The sequence below is a fragment of the Haliotis rubra genome, unplaced genomic scaffold (assembly GCF_003918875.1).
Source record: "Haliotis rubra isolate DU_JTF1 unplaced genomic scaffold, ASM391887v1 Scf214, whole genome shotgun sequence".
Taxonomy (NCBI): Eukaryota; Metazoa; Mollusca; class Gastropoda; order Lepetellida; family Haliotidae; genus Haliotis; species Haliotis rubra.
The window spans coordinates 1,448,264-1,470,502 of record NW_025766159.1 but is presented as its reverse complement, the minus strand read 5'-3'; the positions used below and the strand labels follow the sequence as shown (position 1 = coordinate 1,470,502).

Here is a 22,239-nt window from a genome sequence, read left to right as displayed (position 1 = left end):
GGAATATATACTGCTTCCTACCTTCCCACTGTGTCTGTTCCAGTCTTCAAGGGAGGGTTGTTCTCTGAAACCAAAATGTTCCTTTTCAAATTTGTCGACCAAATATTATAAATAATTAAAATGGACATAAGTGTTGAAAAACAGATGTTCAAAACTGTCATAAATTAGAAACCTTTGTAGTAGATATTCATGACGTGGATTTCAGTACATTTTCATGAACTGTTAGAATCGGATATTATTGCAATATTCTCGATCACCAACGATAAATATTTGATTTCATAAACCAAACAGTTTCAGTAATGGTAATGATCTCTAGGAGATTATGACTGGTAATGAAAGCAACTGGTTTATGAAACTCAATATTTATGGTTTAACATGTTGGTGATTCAGAACATTGCAATGATATCTGACTCTAAAGCCTCCTTCAGATGTCCAGTTGGAATGCTTCCTGAGATTATTTAGGATATTTCTTTGTGCTGGTCAGGATTTATGTGACAGTAATTATGCTCAGGGTGGTCCCTTGTACTCAGTTAGCTGTGTGTTTTGGTTTGGTGCAATATTGTTTTCATTCAGCTTTTAAACAAGGGGTGAAAGTGACTTGTAAGTCATTTTAATTTTGCGATGTCACATGTTCACAGTAATGTCATTCCATTGGAGGTGAAAGACATCAGAACACTTTATATTTATGCCCTCAGTCTGCACTCACAAGGCACATCATTGCCACCATTTTCCCCCCTTGACAACCACAGTAAAGACTTTGCTAAAAAGGGCGTCCTAAGACAACATGGCATCCAAACCCTACAATAGCCTGCACTCAGTCCGGATTTAAGTCCAATGGAACACCTTTGGGACGAGATGCAAAGAAGACTGAATGACCTATAACCCGCAAGGCCGACAACTGCGACTGGACTCAATCAGGCATTTCGCAGAGTATGGACCCAAGTGCCTATGGCCTTCATCAACCGGCTAATTCATTCCATGTACAGACGATGCAGCTCCGTCATCGATGCCCATGGAGGCCACACACGGTACTGACTTTGAGGTGTTCTAATGGTACCATATTTGGTGATTTTGTTTGAGTGAACTAAAAATGTGATTCCCGAAAATGTGTTTTGACCTCAATCCTCCATTTTGTTTGTTAATTAGAGCGAATTAAAGTGTGTGCTATCTGAGATGTCTGGGTCTCTTTGGAGTATGGCATTTATAATCAAAGACAAAATAATTAAAAGTACCTTTGTCATACAGAGACCTCTTGATGTTGAGTTTCACTCTCTTTGAATTGGTGAGGCCAGAGATCTGCTTCTCAGAGAGAATATTTACACTTAATCCATCAATCTGTAAAACAGATTACATAGCGTATTTGAGTGCACAAATATAATGAACTTCTCACAGTTTCCATGAGAGACTGAACATTTGTTGCATTCAAACAGAAATGATTCACTCCAGGGTTTATGTATAGTCTTGATATGATACAACACACTGTAACTTAAATCTCAAAGTCATATTTCACAACATACTGCAGTGTTCACGAATGGTGTTTCAAAGTAACAGGACATTGGGTCCTGTAAGCTTCAGATGTCTGTCTGACCCATTGAAAATTCAGAGGACCCAAAGAATAAAATTAAACACACATTTCAGATTTAACATTTCTCATAATTGGCATTGAAATTATTAACAAACATAAGATTTATAAACAGCAAACAAATGTCACATATAACAACTTCAGTCAAAGTCATTGTGAAATATACAGTCAGACACTGGGGTCGGTGGGTTGTAGACTTCTATTGGACCTTTGGCGAATCTGCTGGATTTGTCAGAGGGTCAGACGCTATTCGTGAACACTGCATACTGGCACTTACATCTCAAAGTCATATTACACAATATACTGGCACTCAAATTTCTAATCATCATTAATTGTTATTTGGATATTTCTTAATGTGACATTCCTTTATTATAAATTAATGAATGAAATAAAAATAGACATGTAGTTAAACTGGACAGTCCATGAAGAACACAAATACCATACAAATGGCTAAACAACCTTCATTATGCAGTCTCCCTTCTTGAGGCCAGCCTTGTCTGCAGGAGAGTTTGCTTCCACCTCCTTCACAATGATGTCTCCTGCCACTGGGTCCCTGCAACACAGGAGGGTGGTGCACTGATCGCCAGCTGCACAGGACAGGGTACACAGACACAACAACACAAGAACTCCTTCCTACATCCTCTCACAAGACACTGGCTACAGCATGCACTGTTACATACTGCATGTTATCCACTTTACTCTGTAGTATGTTGTGTTTGGTACACTGTATGTTGCACTTGTTCTGTACTCTGGATGTGATACATAGAGATTATTACATGAACAAGTGTGTCATATGACTTACACAAAACAAGTGTGAAATTTTGTATTAATACATACTTTTGTACTAATTTCGTTAAAATCATATGACACACTTGCTTGAGTGTAATAATTTCTTTATTATCCATTTTATTCATGTACATTTGTGCAGTAAAACACGGTAAGCAAGTGTGACGGCCCTCTTCATTGATGTCACGTTTAATTGTTTAATGATACCACAGACGACGAAATACAGAAACAATGGTTGCTAGGCAAAAGTGATACGTGCACAATTATGATGTGTATGACACTGGTTATGTTTTACCATATGGGTAATAAAACCTCTTATATATGTCTATACTGGTAACTAACAGAGGTGGTGTTTCAGAGTGTGGTCAGTGTACTGGCTTGTATCAAGGTGGACTGAGACACTTCCAGATGTGTTTACATACAGAACAAAGCACTCATCTACAATTTGTTTCTTAAACTGTGCTGACTGAATTTGTGGGGCTGGTTATGGTGTGACTGAATATGTGAGGATGGTTATGGTCTGACTGAATGTATGGGGATGGTTCCGGTCCACCTGGCCCGGTATCCTCATCCACTTAAATCCTCTTCATGTGCAGACACCTGATGTGTTTGTATAGAGGGCGTGTGTACACACCGGCAGCAGGCTATTGTGATGGCAATTGCTGTTATGTAGTTATTGTATCATGAAGCGTCAGTAGCCTCAGACTGCCAGCAGTAACATATTATGTGGTTTCAACTTGCAAAATGCATATCTTTAAGAATTACATACTGCTAACTGAATTGGACATGTGCTTTTTCTCCCTGAAATCATTCTGGCACCCTATATTTGAAAAATAACAAGGAACAAAGTTTAGAGAAAGGTTACCTTTTCACTGACTAAATGTATTTCAAAGAATGAAAAAACATGTTCAGCTTTAGTTCCTTGCATATCTATATCTATGTATCAGTGAAATAATTATTTTTTCAAACATGTTGCCTTATTTATTGACAGATGTCTATCGTGTTATGAGTAATAGTTGATTAGCTTTCTACCAATAATGCAATTCACCCACACAACAACTCACCAACTGACTCACTCCTAGGTTTCGCCTACCTGAAAACAGCACAGCCAAGCTTGCCACCATTTGTTGGGTAGATAATCACATCTGTGCTGTTGCCTGTTGTAGGTGACACAAGTCGGTGCCCTGCATCACAAGATGGACAATAATAACAAATGTTGTTGCAGAATAATCATACACAGAATGCCCTCCATCGAACTTACCAAGAGTTGAGATGTAAGCAATCCTATCTAAATGTTGCTAAAACACAACACACCAGTGCTGATATTGAGTTACACCAGTCCAAGCAATCCCCACAATCGTCTTAATTGATCCCAAATGAGACTGCCTTTACAATTTAGTCAGATCAAATAACATACTTGACTGATCTACACAAATGGCCCTGCAGATAAATTCTAGGTCAATTGTTTGAATGACTCTTCAAATGCACTCAAGGCATGTGCCATGCCTGTTGTCACACACATCTGCATGTGTCAATCCCTGAACTGAATAAAAGTGTAAAAGGTCCTGTTTGATTATCATGGCATGAATAATTACTTCATTCCCAGCAATGATAATTGAAAGTAGCTGAACATTTTTAGAGTACTTGCAAATTTTGTTCATATTTCCTTTATATAAGTTGAGAAATCTGCCCTTGTCATAATGACACCTAAAGTAGGTCCCCTCAAATGTTTTTGTGTAAAGTTGTAAGCCTTGGCATGATAGTGTTTGACATGTGTCAGTTGAAACTCACCATCAACTTCATGAGATGTCTCCACTTCCATGATGAGATTCCAGGCATTGAGCATCAGTATCACAGCTTCAGCATGAGTCAGTTGCCTAAAGTCTGTACCATTCACCTCAAGGATGCGATCTCCAACACTGAGACCCTAAATGAACACAAAATTCATGTTTGCAGACTGTTCTGAGGAAACATTTGAAACAATTTTAGTAGAAACTCCATGATGGGGGTCCCTTACTTCTTAACCCCCTTACCTGTTCCTCTGCCTGACTGTTGGCCTCCACTAGGTACACCATGATACGTGTCCCTTACTTCTTTCCCCCCTTACCTGTTCCTCTGCCTGACTGTTGGACTCCACTAGGTACACCATGATAGGGGTCCCATACTCCTTGCCGCCTTTGATGCCAACACCAAGACTGCCATCCTCACGCCTGTTTAGTAGCACTTGCTTCTTGGAGTTGCTTCCTTCTGGCTGTATCGTGGGGCTTTCTGGATTAACAGTCGACGTGCTCTTGGAAGGTATCCGATTCAGATGATGATTGGAATGTGTGCTTGATTTCCTACTGTGTCCCTTTGATTTTTGTGACAGCTGAAGCGACTTCAGTGACACACGTGATGGAGTCTTTGACATATCTTGATTCTGAGGTTGATATTGGTCTGCTGCTCTCACCGGTTTCATGAGTGAATGATTCAGTATCATTTCAGCTTCTTCCTTGGTCACTGTTCCATTCCTCGAGTGATCATCAAACTCACTGTATACTCCACTTGTAACACTGGTACCAGGCAGAGATATCCCATCAGTACCATTAGTTTCATCATAGGGCACTACATGTATTTTTTTCTCAAATCCTGTTGACACAACTTGAAATTGTCCCGATGAATCCTTTGCAATAACTTTAGGATCATCACTTAAGGGGTTTCCAGTATTAAAATACTTTAAAAATGCCTCATAACTCGAAAACTGCAAGCTACAGAGCTTATGGAAGTCCCTCTGGAGTTGGAGAGGAAGTTTGCCACTGAGCTCCAGGAGGAGCATCAGCTTCTCAGTTGTATTTATCACAGGTTTTAGCTCAGTGCATAATGTGGGCACAGATTTAGACACCCGGAAGTGCTGTAAAGCTTGTTTGAACACACTGCATTCATCTTCATTCAGAAGTTCTTCTGCAAGATTTCGAAGGATTACCTCCCCTTTCTGATATTGTGTTGTGGCCATGAGTTTCATCTGTCGCCGCTGAGCTCGACGAAGGGGCTTCCACGTGTGTCCGTATTGGAGGTAGTGTACTACCTGGTGGCAACAAGAACATAATGTATACAACATATGTATAAATATTGTTATCTTTAAGTTTACACTCACCCGAAGCAATATAACATTTAAAATTGCCATCAACATGACAAGCTTTATTCCCAGTGTTGTTCTTTCAAACTTGTCTGTGTAAGATTCTACTGTTAACCTAGTATACTGTGCTCTGTATTCTAATTAAAGACACTTTGTTAACAACTACAAATTGGTACAGTTACCTGAACAAAAAGATTGAATGTACACAAACATGAGTCATTAAAACATCCCATCTCAGTGTAAATAAATATTGATCAGATATTGAGCTCAATTACTTTTTATTCTAATTTCTTAATGACAAATGCAAATAAAGAAATCTTACCAGCACCTATTTACATGAAAAGAAAAACACTTCGCACAGTGTTGCTGTATATGAACCAGTACTATTACTATATGATCAGCTGGATGATGTTGCTGTATATGAACCAGTACTATATGATCAGCTGGACAATGTTGCTGTACATGAACCAGTACAATATGATCAGCTGGACAATGTTGCTGTACATGAGCCAGTACTACATGATCAACTGGACAATGTTGCTGTATATGAACCAGTACTATATGATCAACTGGACAATGTTGCTGCTGTTGAACCAGTAATATATGATCAGCTGGACAATGTTGCTGTATATGAACCAGTACTATATGATCAACTGGACAATGTAGCTGTATATGAACCAGTACTATATGATCAGCTGGACAATGTTGCTGTATATGAACCAATACTATATGATCAGCTGGACAATGTTGCTGTATATGAACCAGTACTATATGATCAGCTGGACAATGTTGCTGTATATGAACCAGTACTATATGATCAGCTGGACAATGTAGCTGTGTATGAACCAGAACTACATGATCAACTGGACAATGTAGCTGTACATGAGCCAGTACTACATGATCAACTGGACAATGTTGCTGTATATGAACCAGTACTACATGATCAGCTGGACAATATTGCTGTATATGAACCAATACTATATGATCAACTGGACAATGAACCAGTACAATGTTGCTGTTGGACAATGTTGCTGTATATGAACCAGTACTATATGATCAACTGGACAATGTTGCTGTATATGAACCAGTACTATATGATCAGCTGGACAATGTTGCTGTATATGAACCAATACTATATGATCAGCTGGACAATGTTGCTGTATATGAACCAGTACTATATGATCAGCTGGACAATGTTGCTGTATATGAACCAATACTATATGATCATGTTGCTGTGATAGCTGGAATGTTACTATATGACCAGCTGGACAATGTTGCTGTATATGAACCAGTACTATATGATCAGCTGGACAATGTTGCTGTATATGAACCAGTACTATATGATCAGCTGGACAATGTTGCTGTATATGAACCAGTACTATATGATCAGCTGGACAATGTTGTTGTATTTGAACCATCACTACATGATGAGCTGGACAATGTTGCTGTACATGAACCAGTACAATATGATCAGCTGGACAATGTTGCTGTACATGAGCCAGTACTACATGATCAACTGGACAATGTTGCTGTATATGAACCAGTGCTATATGATCAACTGGACAATGTTGCTGTACATGAACCAGTACTATATGATCAACTGGACAATGTTGAACCAGTGCTATATGAACCAGTGCTACTATGATCAACTGGACAATGTTGCTGTTGTTGAACCAGTACTATATGATTAACTGGACAATGTTGCTGTTGTTGAACCAGTACTATAGTACTACATGATCAACTGGACAATGTTGCTGTGAACCAGTGTATATGATCAACCAGCTGTTGTTGAACCAGTACTATATGACTGGACAATGTTGCTGTTGTTGAACCAGTACTAATAATTGACAATGTTGCTGTATATGAACCAGCACTACATGATCAACTGGACAATGTTGCTGTTGTTGAACCAGTACTATATAATCAGCTGGACAATGTTGTTGTATTTGAACCATCACTACATGATGAGCTGGACAATGTTGCTGTACATGAACCAGTACAATATGATCAGCTGGACAATGTTGCTGTACATGAGCCAGTACTACATGATCAACTGGACAATGTTGCTGTATATGAACCAGTGCTATATGATCAACTGGTCAATGTTGCTGTTGTTGAACCAGTACTATATGATTAACTGGACAATGTTGCTGTTGTTGAACCAGTACTATATAATCAGCTGGACAATGGTGCTGTATATGAACCAGCACTACATGATCAACTGGACAATGTTGCTGTATATGAACCAGTACTATATGATCAGCTGGACAATGTTGCTTTATATGAACCAGTACTATATGATCAACTGGACAATGTAGCTGTATATGAACCAGTACTACATGATCAGCTGGACAATGTTGCTGTTGTTGAACCAGTATTACATGATCAACTGGACAATGTTGCTGTATATGAACATGATGTATGATGCCATACCCTTCATATGAACATGTGAATGATGATCATTGTGACAACCCATGCTTGTCATAAGAGGCGACTCGGGTGTTCAGGCTCGCTGACTTGGTTGACACATGTCATCGTATCACAAAATTGCGTAGATCGATGCTCATGCTGTTGATCACCGGAATGTCTGGTCCAGCCTTGATTATTTGCAGACTGCTGCTGTATAGGTGGAATATTGCAGGGTGTGACGTTATACAATAAACAAACAAAATTCCAGGGAAGATACATATGATAAAATGAAGTAAAACATGCATAATAACTTCTCTTTACTCGAACAACAACAAAAATTCAAGTGAAATTTGCCAGTATGTTCCCTTATAACAACCACATCTATGCTGATCTTACCTCCATGTGCCGGGGGCGAACCCGCAACTGCAAATCAGGATATCTGCTGAGTGGGGAGAACATTTTGGGCTGCTGTACTTGACTACTACTAGAAATTTGAAGGCAGACTTGCCCCATCTACCAAGATACTCTGGGCCTAGTAATTGTTTCCATACAATCCTCAGCCCCAGTAGGTGTCCTTAATTATGCTTTCCTCCATGTTTGTTTCTTTTGTAAGAAATCAGTGTTGTATCAAAGCAATACTATTTCGTAATCCAAGCATATCCACTGTGGGCGAGGATATTCAGTGCTTGTGCCAGGTATAGAATACATGTCAAGAATGTCCATATGTCAGCCACTAGCACAAGCTGCTAATCCAGTAGGGATCCAAGACTGAATGAGACTTAAACACACGATAGCTGTACAGTGTTCCCTCCTGGGATCTCACCCCACACCTAGAAGGAACTAAGTCAGGACAAGGCTGACATTATCAATAATCCTTGCAGCCTTAATTAAATCATCAAAGATTGATTGCACACAAATATCAGCCACACCATTGCCTTTGGCAAAATTGAATCCCTGAGCATGCAGACGTAACCTCAGAATGCAGGTGCCTGAATGGCCCTGGCACACAGAGACTCAGGCAATCAGTGAAGAGATGCAGGAGTTTGTCAACTGCACACAAAGCAGTGTATTATATAGTCCCCTCTCCACACTTGTTATAGGAGACTTGACATACTTGTTGTATAGCAATAGAGAATCATGAAAACCTGACTGACAGCTTTCAACCAGCCTACAAAAGACGAGTCTTCATTTATGTTCAACATTATATGGTTATGACAGTGATGATTTGACAAGAGCACTCATTCACTGATATGTAATATGTCTTGCTGCTCTTTCAAATGTTTGAACAATCATGTCAACCTTAAAATCTCTATAAATCTTACAACCATCTGAATATTTACACACTTATCAGTCTGTTAATTGTTGTTTTTGTGAGATGTAACAACATTCACAAATATAGGATATATAATAATGAGCTGTACTGAACTGTTAAGTACGACCACAGTGTACCTAGATGTGTGACCAGTCATTGAGACGGTTCCAGGCTAACTATGTACAATGCTCATTACATGCTGTAGATTAGGATGTCACATCAGATGTCTCTTTATTTCATCTGTGTGTCATGGCACACTGCCACCCAACAACACAAGCATGCAGAAACACCTCGGTCATCAATTCCCGCTTTTTACAAGATCTACATGACAGGTCCACTCAGAATTATTGAGACAGGACTATTTTCAAACTATAATACAAGTATAAGGCAAAACATGAAATATTTAGCTGTATTGTTCCCCAACAAAGCTTCACCCTTATACACCACACCTCACACATTATATTTTTCATAAATATATTTTTTACAAATGAAATACATCAATTTCTTTTAAAGTGTGTGTAGTAAACCTATGATAAAGTGAGAGAGATATAGTTTAGACATGACTCTGAGATTGGGTTTGAAATGTAAAACAGCGAGGAAGGAAAACCCAAGAGCAAAGGACCCTAGGTGCAAGCAAGGACCCAAACTGAGGAGAAGTGTTACAACTAAGTCAGGAGCCTAAATGAAAGTAAAGTCACAAAGAATAACATAAGGAAATCTTCAAGTGAAACAAGAGAGTGACTATGTGCAGTATGTGGAAGACATGACAAGTTAGATTGAAAACCCTTTCATCACCTACCCAACTAGCTCAGTGGGAAAACAGTGAGTTACAATACTGAACACGACATGTAAGACTGAACACCCTTTAATCACCTACCCAAGTTGCTCAGTGGGTTACAAGACCTGTGAAGGTCCCGGGTTAGAATATTGGCCTTCAGTAACCCATGCTTGTCGTAAGAGGCGACTAACGGGGATCGGGTGGTCAGGCTCGCTGACTTTGTTGACACATGTCATCGGTTCTCAATTGCACAGATCGATGCTCATGCTGTTGATCACTGGATTGTCTGGTCCAGACTCGATTATTTACAGACCGCCGCCACATAGCTGGAATATTGCTGAGTGCAGCGTAAAACTCCACTCACTCACTCAGTGGGTTACAATACTGAACATAACATGTAAGACTGAACACCCTTCATCACCTACCCAACTAGCTCAGTGGGAAAACTGTGAGTTACAATGCTGAAGATGATATGTAAGGTTGTAGATTCTGTTCATGTCAGATATCAACATAAGATGCATGTACAAGGATGTTTGTATATTCCATGTTACTCAATTATGTAGAGAATTGATGACATTTCTCATGGAGTGCCCTGGGCATGGATACCAGCAACTGAGTTTGCAGGCTCTCCATAGTTAAGGTCTGATTCCATTACTGGGGCACCATTTTCAAACACAACTATGTCAGTCCTGCTATTTGGGAAATGGAAGGCAAAGCAGCCCTGTCATGCAGAGTTACATCCTTTAACCTTACAAATGTGGTATATAATTTACGTATGTATATATACCTGGGGAGGTTTCCTGACAAAATATGATGGGTGGCAAGGAAGGTCAATACACTCACATTGCTTGTGCATACACAACTTTTATCAATGGAATTGGATGAAACTTTGAACCTAAAATGTTTCTAAAGTGGGGCCATTACCATAACATCCACATAAGGCCACTGGAAGTAAATTTTGAAGCATGATTTCTATCTGATTAATATGAATATCTTTGATGAAGAGTTGTTTTGTGTGACACACAAAACTGAACTGACACATTGACAGCTGTAATGTATATTAGTACATACAGCATCTATACTCATGCCAATAATGGTTGTCACCCCCCTCCCAACCCCACCCCCCACTCCAATTAAAGAAATTGAAGGGTGTGACAACCATTATTGGCATGAGTATATATAAGGAAGTATTTAGCTAAAAGGTAGGCTGAACCCACTTCCATACACTTATGTCTGACAATACACATGATACATGACACATCAGTGATATGTTTGCAGGCTCTAGCTACCGATATCCCCTCTCCTCACCACAAACACATACAGTGTAACGTGACCTGTTCCTTACACAGCATACACCAATTCATACACAATTACTCTCAAATGTTTTTTCTTTTGATGCTAGTCACACCATGTTGTGATAAACTGATCCAAAATTCTTTGTATTGGTGACCTCTAAAAAGTAAGAATATGTTGCTGTCCTTGAGGTGATGTCTTGCCTGTACATGTGGCACTCAGTCTGCGGGTGATGTATTGGCAACAACCAAACAGGGAATGACAATCAATACACACTCAGTCAAGATTTCAAATAATAAGAGAACTATTTTGCAGTAACCAAGATTAATAATCTATAATCTGAACATTGATGACGAGATGCTCAGCTAACAAAGGGCAATGGTTACGTGTGACACTTTCAAGAACATCACACTTGCCCTGCGTTATCACATATGTTTCATGTCAGCTGTTAGGAATATATATCTGGATGTATGAAACACTTCCAATTCCTTATTATTAATTATCAATTGTACCTGCTTACATGTTCAAAGTTGTGTTTTTTCCTGGTTTTCAGGTATCTGTCACTGAACATTGATTGCAGTCATCAGGGCAGCAACAAAAACTTCAGGTTATAATTATTTCCCTTGTTTGAAAAATACCAACAGTAATAATGAACTGGCCAGCAGTACAAGCAATCATAACATATAAGGTCAGTCTATTCCACAGGCAACACAGGTATCTACCATGTCCATTACAGTGCATGTCTTGTAGTGAATGTATTCCATTACATTAGTTGTCTTTTAATATATATACTAATAAGAACATCAACATTATACAAATTATGTGCAACAATTTACTGTTAATGATATATTCCATGACAACCCAGTTCCACCGAGACTGACCAGTCATGTAGATGTGTGATTTTACCACTGACTGTTTCACCTGCTTTACTAGGTGCAAGAGGAACTTCACACAGGCAATTTCACACAGGCAACTTTACACATGCTTTTGGATGGCTGGATTTGGGATAGACTAATTGTTGTGTTTGGATGAAATAGAACAAGGCCTGAACTGCAGTTTGATGGTCATTAGAAGGATGGATTTGAGTCAGTACAGTGACATGACAAGGGCAGAACCATGCCATGACTAAAATATAATACCAAACTGAAAATAAAGCCGTGTACATAATTTTCCAATAAAGAATAAAACCTGTATTACATTCATCCATATTTCAAGAAACTTCAGCTATGCTTTGTTGAAAGGCCTTGACTATGATCTGTTCACCGTTGTTGTAGGAGAGTGGTCAAACGATAGATTTTCTGTATACACTACGTGTTAAACAAGAAAAGTCATCAATATCCCCCGCAATGGCAAAATACTCTTTATGAATATGTCTACTAGTTCTGATTATGTCAAATGTTTTGGAGTGTATACAGCAAAGTGGAAGGAGAGTATTGAAAGGTTTTTAAGATCTGCTCCAGAAAAGAGCACTATCACCAAATTCAGTTGAAGCCTAACTTGTTGCCATGGAAATGCAACAAGATGACATCCTCATAGTCACAGCCAAAGTCATGTTTCCATGGAAACCACAAAAAAATAAAATTTATATCTGGGTCTAACCCCCAAAAGGCACATCTAGGGATCATGTTTGATATGTGTACCAAGTTTGATGAAGCTAGCATGTATAATTTAGGAGATCTGCTCCGGACAAGATGACATCCTCATAGCCATAGCCTAAGTCATGTTTCCATGGAAACCGCAAAAAATAAAATTTGCATCTGTGTCCAACCCCCAAAAGGCACATCTAGGGATCATGGTTGACATGTGTACCAAGTTTGGTTAAGCTATCACGAATAGTTTAGGAGATATGCTTCGGACAAAGTGTGACGGACGCACGGATGCAAGGAAGCACGGACGGAACTCGTTTCTATATCACCCACAACTTCGTTGTTGAGGGGGATAATAACCATGACAACTTTCAAGCAGCTTGCAGTGGGAGAAATTTTTAACTCTGATCAACTTTGGAAAAATTGGCAAACAGTATTTCATGCATTGCATCTAATGATACAAATCAGTATTTGCCTATGGAGAAATGTAGTATAAAGCCCGGCTGATTGGAAATGTGTGTTGAAGGTACTGTCAACAGTTAAGTCGAGACCAGTTACCTCCCATCAAATATTTGATGGATATAGCTATACATGATGAAAGTAAGATGAATTCAGTTTTTAAATGGACAAACACTCAACATTTACATGTAAAGTTCATTTTATATTCTCATTGTGTCTGCCTGTGATATAGATGTATACATGCATAATCACAGAAATGAAAAAATGAAACACATTATCACCTAATCTCAACGTTTAACTCCTTAAACTTTAGTGAACAATGTCAATACAAAATTCTCTTTAATGTTGTAACAGTGACATTGAAAAATGTGACTATAGATGATAACAATCTCTTGACCTTAAGAAAGTAATAAACGTTTTACCTTCAGTAATGAAATACTGCACACAGAGGCTTAATGTGGGAACCACAGTCTACCTTGTAGCATGTGTCACAGTTCATTGATGGGATGACTGGAGGAGAGCTTACAGCTCATACACTTGAACCAGTCAAGTCACACAGAATATCTACGGAGGCAATACAACATACCAAGCAATCATTAAATGACCCTTCAACAAGGATCACCCATGTGATACTAGAAGACTCAATAAAGGTTTGTTTCAAACAGAAACAGAAAAAAATGCCTTTATCTTCCCATAACTGATGGTGTCATACCTGGGAAACACATTGCAGGAAACTATCAACAAAACACAGGTTTTTCCTGAGGTTTATTATGCTAGTTTTATTTCCAGTGATTTGGAAGGGTCAATTCAGTTACTTTCTGTATAGATTTCCTGGTCTGGTCAGAAAAAAGATGGCAATCTGTGCGTAGAATCATATGTTGAACAAAAATTTATGACAATAAAATTCAAAGAGCATACTTTCAATCAGAGATAATATTAAATTATTTATGTTTATTTTTGCTAATACACATAACATAAGCTTGCATTTAAAGAGAAAATAACGACTCCATCAGAAGTTATCCTGAGAACAACTGATATTTCCAAATAATTCATACATATATATATAAGTAAGCAATGTTGATTAAGAAAGCAAGATCGTATGTCAAGTAAAATGATCTGCTGAAGTGAAATAGGTAATCTGATAGCAGTTTCAAAGTCTTCTACCATACTTTTTCCTCGAGTACTGACGCTGTACACCAGTGGTAGAACAGTTGACACACACCCACTGACCCCAGCACCACTGTCACCAGTCAATCAATATGGCCATATTGTCATTGCGTGTTGAATATGCAGCTCAATGCAATATTAATGATCCACACGTGTACGGTAGACAAGAACATTATGTTGTGGTGACGGAACAGGTTACTGAGATGGATAAACAGCTCTGACAGTGATTATATGTACTGCATTTGTCAAGCATGAAACCTTTCTTAGTTGGATAATTATTTGTAATGGTTAAACGTTCAGCTACATCAGTGAGATGCAGTTCCTCCTACAGATATGCCTGACATATTGTTGAACTTGCAGGAATAATGGCATGATGTTGGGATGCTTCTAAAAACACGAAAGTTGCAGATCCATAAAGGTTTGAGGAGGGGGGATAGTGTGGGTCCTCTCACCAAATCATATTTTATAAAGTTCAGTCAGACCCAATCAACTTGCAAAATAGAAAAGGACTTCTGTATCATTGCCAGTATGTTAAAAACCTGCTACAACACAAGGTATTTGATGTAAAACTGTTGGACACTTTTACCCCAAACATGTCAAGATCATCACTGAAAGGCAATATTGTAGTATGTGTTTAGATGTACTCACTATTTGTTATGTATATACATATGGTTACATCGAAGATGAATTTCTGCACTAACTTGGGAGAACCAACTGCAAACATTATGCAGATGAATTGCACGAGGATCATGCATCAAATTGCTGAGAGGCATGTGTAAATTTCGTGCATGATACGAGCTGCGTTTTGGTGTAAAGTTTTGTTATTATTTCATTATTTATTGAACTCATGACATTAATCTTTTCAACGTTACAAATTTGTTTTATAATATATCAGTTCATGTGTAAACAGTACCTTTAAAAAGTATGGAATATTTTGCAAAATCTAGTTTAGAACAGTTGATTGAAAGTAAGTGGCTATATTTACACTAGTGAGTCTAAACTTTTGATGGGTAGTATATATTCATCATGGAAATAATAAAATGTATAAAATGTATAAAATGAGTCAAAGATATTTTGTTGGTAAACATGACATTTCTGAAATAATTCTTACTCCTTCTTCAGGTCATGTTTGACAAATATTGAAGTTGATATCCGAAAAATCTTTGATTCATGTTCATCACTTCTAAGGGACCGTTCATTATTTATGGCTGGGGGGGGGGTGATGATGATTTTTATGGAGAAGCATGTACAATGTGAATGACCCCCCCTAAATTTTATGTACAAAGTAAGTGACCCCGCCCTGCATGACATGTACAAAATCTATGCCCCCATCATTTTTAAGCATAATTTTTAAATATCTATATGTACAAAATTGCTGACCCCCCTAGTACATGTGTGCAAATTGCTGACCCCCCACTGTCACAAAATGGGTGGAACACCACACCAGACACCCCACCTAAAAATCATCAATGCCCTTAAAAGTCCCTAAATGCCCTTAAACATCTGTGAACATTATGGTCAAAACTTTCTATATCTTATGCAATCAAACCATGTAAATGCAGACAATGATAAAAGGAGTTAATATGATGTGATTATAGAAAGATTAATTTATGAACAGAGCAGATGAACACTGACCAACCTTGAATTTATGAACAGAGGAGATGAACACTGACCAACCTTGAATTTATGAACAGAGGAGATGAACACTGACCAACCTTGAAAACCAGACACGACTGATGATGACCAGTGATCAGCATACAGATGATAGTGACCAGTGATCTCAGGATGATAACCTATACGACCCTTGGGTAAGGTTCCCCACAGTGTCCCCTGGCCAAACACTTGCTGGGTAGACATACTGACTGCCTGAATACATCAAAGGTACTTTGCCATCCCAGTGGCTACTTTAACAGTAAACAGCCTGTCTCATTACATTCCACCTTTGGCAGGTAGATACAAGGGTCGGTCAAAATAGTAGTCAGCCTAAATATATTCTCGATGTCCATTGTTTGAAAAGCTTCCATTTTATTTTGATGAAATCATTAGCAAAGCCATGTCCAAAATTTCACACATGTGGGTATGTGGTTAAGAAGATATTAGTCATCACAATACATTGGTGTAAAATATTTCTTAAAAATTGCACAAAATGAAAACCCATCTGTCATTTGGTACCTCATGGATAATGGTATGCCCTTAGATAATATCATAAAAAATATGTTCAGTATATTATTGGTTGACTTCCGGTCATAACCAACAGAGATTTGGATTGCTTATATTTAGACAGGGGCTGTTTTTTAAAGACACACACATTGTCTGCATCTGGTTAACTGGTCCTTTTACATTTGGTCATTCCACAGCATCATTTCATCAGTCACAGTCAGACCTGGCTACATCAGCAATGAGGATATGGATAGTTTAGACAAGTTGATATACAGATCCACAGTCAGCTACACCTTTCTACATCAGCAATGAGGATATGGATAGTGTGGACAAGTCGATATACAGATCCACAGTCAGCTACACCTTTCTACATCAGCAATGAGGATATGGAGAGTGTAGACAAGTCGATATACAGATCCACAGCCAGCTACACCTTTCTACATCAGCAATGAGGATATGGATAGTGTAGACAAGTCGATATACAGATCCATACACTACCAATTCACAGGGACAGACCAAACCAGTGATAAACATATTTATTGTCACTGAATAGCAAATAATAACCCACTATTGGCTGACTTTCTGTCTCTTCTTGACCCGTGAAGATCCGGGGTAGAATAGGTCTTCAGCAACCCATGTGCTTGCCATAAAAAGGCGATTATCTTGTCGTAAGAGGCTTAATTAACGGATCGGTGGTCAAATGACTTGGTTGACACATGTCATCGGTTCCCAATTGTGCAGATCGATGCTCATGCTGTTGATCACTGGATTGTCTGGTCCAGACTCGATTATTTACAGACCGCCGCCATATAGCTGGAATATTGCTGAGTGCGGCGTAAAACTAAACTCACTCACTCACTCTGTCTCTTCTCTTACCCTTAAAGGGGCCTAATGATCTTCATCATCCAGCCTTTCAGAAAGTAAATGTTCTGATGCAAAGGCTGACTCAGGTAGAATATTTCCGACAACATGTGTAAACAGAATATATATTGACTAAATGAATGAGTAGGCTGATGTGCAGCAACATTATTTGTCCTTGAGGTATACAGACAGTTGATTTCTCAAATTCCTATATTGAAGGACTCACCTACGTAATGAGTTTTATGTCTTGTAAGAAGAGGGAAGATTGGAAATGTTTTTCAAAAGGTAATATGACTTGTAATCAATTGCAGAAAGTCAACTTTTCATACTTTAATATAAACGAATTACAAGTCAGCTAACTAATTCAAATACCGGTACTTAGTTTGTGTGCCTATGAAGCTAGTTTAATTCTACCAATGAGGAGAAACGTATCACTATTGATGTCTCCAAGTTTGATCACAGGTAAATTACATATGTTGTAAATTATCAGACAAATCAACAATATACCTTATTTATAGTGACATAAATATTCATGACAGTGTCTGTGAGTCACTGACTTTGCCAATATTTTCACAGCTGGCTAGAAGGTAAAAGACAACATAAGATGATGTGTATCAGGTTTCAGATCTCTTGACCATTGTGTAACACAACACACATGCCATTTCTTCTGGTCACCAGACTGTAACATGTCCTATTCCATGTAGAATCTGATTATTAAAGTAAAGAGACATACCTGTGTAAAGCAAATTATACTCATGCTATAATCTCTTTCACTTAATACACTACATATCTTCAGTCACTGTTAATTTGGACAATGGATAAGAAACTTGCACTAGAACAATGATCTTCTAACAAGGTAACAACAGAATATCAATCCACCGTGTGTTGACTGGTGACTGAACTGAGCCAGGTTACTATCCTAATCTGCAAATCTTCAGTGTAGTGTTTGTACCTAAATGCTCAGTAAGCCTTGCCTGTGGCTGTATATGGAGTTAGTATTACATAAGACAATTTGGTGGATACAATACTCAACCAAGCTGGACCAACAACAAGTCTACTGGTGGTGATCTTTGACTTAATGTTAGGCTTTATAAAGTCAAATATTTTACCATAGTGAATATATTCTATCCTTCAGTTCAATGTGTATCATGTATGAATATACAATATAATTATTTGAACACTGGAATGTGTTAGATGAACACTGCAATATGTGATCACTTTAACTGATAAATCTTTATGGTTAAAATTTTGAAAATGATTCATTATATGAGGTGAGGTGATGTGAAATTGGGTTTAACGTCTTGCTTGAGAATATTTCGCTCATATGACGACGTGCATGTGCATTTATGTGTATGTGCGGCTGCTTGTACTAGCCCAGACTTAAACTGGCTTTATAGTGCTAGAACACTAAACTCACTCACTCTGTGTGTTGTCCAGCCACAGGATGTGTAGGCTGACAGGAATCCCCTTCTGCATGGACAGTTACATGCTCTTAATGTCAAACTATCCTACCATACTCATTGGAAAATAAACCATGATGATAAAGTTTGGGTGATGATCCATACATCAAGTAAGAAATTAAAAATATTCAATGACAATTGGTAAAACCAACACTTCATGTATTATGAAACAATATCTTGTAATGATATCCATGTTGACTTAAAAATACCATTATAATCATTGAGACTGAACAAGTAAAACAAAATATAACACAGGTGAAAAAAAGTATCATTTACTAAATGTAACCTACCTCCCATGTTTTCGTCTTGAGGGTAAATCTAATAGGAAACATGACAGTTTTAATCTTTTGCTTGTACATGCTCCCAGAAATAAGTCTTTCTTTCATTTTGCCAGCACTGAAGCACTACCTGACCCAGCTGTCGGGTTAGCAATCTCCGTGAGAAATGGCCAACATTTGTGATGGAAAGTGGCTCACTTTATCTCATTAGCAATGTTATGAACACCTCTCTTATCTGCAACAATTCAATACAGAAATGAAACCAACTCTGTCCAATGGAAATCAGTCAAGTGAGGCGATGTCAAATTTGTTCCTACACGTTTTGCTGCCATGTTCATCTTGGGAACATTGAACAGTGGTTATTGATGGTTGGGATACTGCATGGCAAGATAAGATATTCTACTGCCCAGTATTCCATGAAGAAACAATGGCAATATTCTACTACCTGCAAATATATACACAGTAGGTAGACAAATACAAAAATGCACAGATACATTCCACATTTGAGGTACATTATAACCATTCCATTTTGAAAAACATATGTGGTATATGACATGGCTAATGATGTGGAAACAATGTGAGGAGTGAGGAAACTATTGTAACACAAGGAATTCATTCATAATTGTAGATATGATGACATGATGGAGATTGTTTCAGAACAGCTCATTGTAAAAATTGTCAAGGATTGAGAGTGTAGCAAATGCTTGATCATTTCGTATTTGTATTAGTGGATCTCCTTCTTGGTTATACTTTATATACATAGTCTTGCTCATTTTCTAAGACATTACATGTTTCACTTAGATATTGTTCTAGTGGGGCTGCAGGTTTAGTATATCTACTATTTTAAATCTGAATTTACAATTACTTAATAATTGTAGTTTTGAGAAATGTGATCCATGAACTTTGTTTTTACATTGGAATGCTTGAACATATCTTTCATTTGGACTGAAATTTATTTATGGTGTATGTGTTACATTTATTTGTGACTTGAAGAATGGAGGCTGTATTTTAATCAGAAAACACATGTCTTGGACAGCACAAGGAAACCAATAGCCACAGCTGACAGATACACATATCTAGGAGTACAATTTCATTAATAGGAAACTTCAGAGGTTGTATTCAATCACGAGGAAAGAAAAAAAGAACTAATAATATTGAAGAATTGTGAAATTTAAAAATTGTTTAAAAGATTGACTAGAAGTTCCATATTGGTAACTCAACAAATTTAACATGCCTTGAATGTAAAAATCAGCCTTTTTAGTGTGATTTCCATTGATAACTAAATAAGATTTAGCATGGTTAATTTGCTATATATTATCTCTGAAAACATCTAATGTTGCCTTACTCTCTAACATATATTTTTAAAATAATAACTTGCTGTTGATTTGAAACAAAGTGATGTACAGAACAACTCTAACACACAATACAGAAGTACAGTCACACCACTTACCAACAGTACATGTACAAACACAGTTTGGATGTAACTACCAGTGTTGCATTTAACAAGAAGTCATAACTTGAACAATGTTTAACACTTATTTTGGACTCATTTGAGACAGCACAGGCATCCAATACTGATGTCCGATCAAGATTAGTTAATTACCACATTCCTGCCAGTTTTCTCCTGCAGCTCAAGGATTGGATGACAAATAGGCAACACCTAATGTTTGTATTTGTCATCAAGCCCCAAGCCCCCTCTGAATCACAGACTGACTTTATCATTTCCATGTAGACAACAGCAAACATCAGTTTTAGTTATTATCATTTCTGTCAATATTGGTTGAGCCAAATGATATTTACACAAATAATAACTGTCAAAAGTAGGATTACTGAAGCACTAATCCTTCTGAATCGTTCAGAATTGACATGACTATCTGAATAGCACGAGCTGGTAAAATTGAAAATGGAGTTAATTGTAAAGAATAAATCTAATACAAATTTTCAGGTGATTATTTTCACGTCTACATGAGTCTGTGAGTGGCATGTACTCCCAATCGTCAACTGGGGAGCTGTTATCATGGACTGCATCCCACTCATCTAGTGTTTGTGGTACTCTCCAGTGACAAGTGCAAGTCAATATGTATTGAGGGGCTGCTGCAGCTGGGGGAGTCTACACAGTGGGACTGAGGCAGCTACAGGTGTATGCTGACTGACAGCAGTCCAGGAACAAACTGTAGTATATACCACTAAATACCTTGACGCTAAATATTGTGATCATATGTACCATGACAATATATACAACTATAAATACAATGACACTGAATACTGTAATCATATGTACCATGACAATATATACCACTACATACCATGACACTAAATATTGTGATCATATGTACCATGATAATAAATACCACAAATACCATGCCACTAAATACTGTGATCATATGTACCATGTTACAATATATAAAACTAAATACCATGACACTAAATACTGTAATCATACGTACCATGACAATATATACCACTAAATAGTGTAATCATACATACCATGTTACAATATATAACACTAAGTACCATGACACTAAATACTGTGATTATATGTACCATGTCACAATATATCATAATTATATGTACCATAACAATATATACTTTGACAATCTATACCATGACAGTATATAGGGGTACCATGCCTACATGTACCATAACACTTTATACCATTATAATCTATACCATGACAATATATAGGGGTACCATGCCTACATGTACCATAACACTTTATACCATGACAATATATACCATGACAGTATATAGGGGTACCATGCCTACATGTACCATAACACTTTATACCATGACAATCTATACCATGACAATATATAGGGGTACCATGCCTACATGTACCATAACACTTTATACCATGACAATCTATACCATGACAGTATATAGGGGTACCATGCCTACATGTACCATAACACTTTATACCATGACAATATATACCATGACTTGTTCCTTGTTGTTTAATGAGACATTACAACAATATAAATTACTGGATATGG

At 37.8% G+C, this 22,239-nt stretch overlaps 1 protein-coding gene across 6 annotated transcripts in view; it reads right to left on the bottom strand.

Moving 5' to 3' along the window:
• LOC124276860 overlaps positions 1-22,239 on the bottom strand; it is a 49,671-nt gene that overhangs the window by 1,426 nt on the left and 26,006 nt on the right. For 4 of the 6 annotated variants that reach the window (XM_046712522.1, XM_046712524.1, XM_046712523.1 and 1 more), the window contains exons 2-7: positions 4,476-5,432; positions 4,160-4,295; positions 3,462-3,552; positions 2,042-2,135; positions 1,233-1,335; positions 22-64 (exon numbers count right to left, since the gene is read on the bottom strand). In XM_046712522.1, coding sequence (XP_046568478.1) covers positions 22-64; positions 1,233-1,335; positions 2,042-2,135; positions 3,462-3,552; positions 4,160-4,295; positions 4,476-5,432 — 1,424 coding nt within the window. Of the gene's footprint in view, positions 1-21; positions 65-1,232; positions 1,336-2,041; positions 2,136-3,461; positions 3,553-4,159; positions 4,296-4,475; positions 5,433-8,288; positions 8,986-19,258; positions 19,782-22,239 lie in introns of those variants that run through there. The other 2 variants (XM_046712521.1, XM_046712520.1) reach the window with 2 other exon arrangements.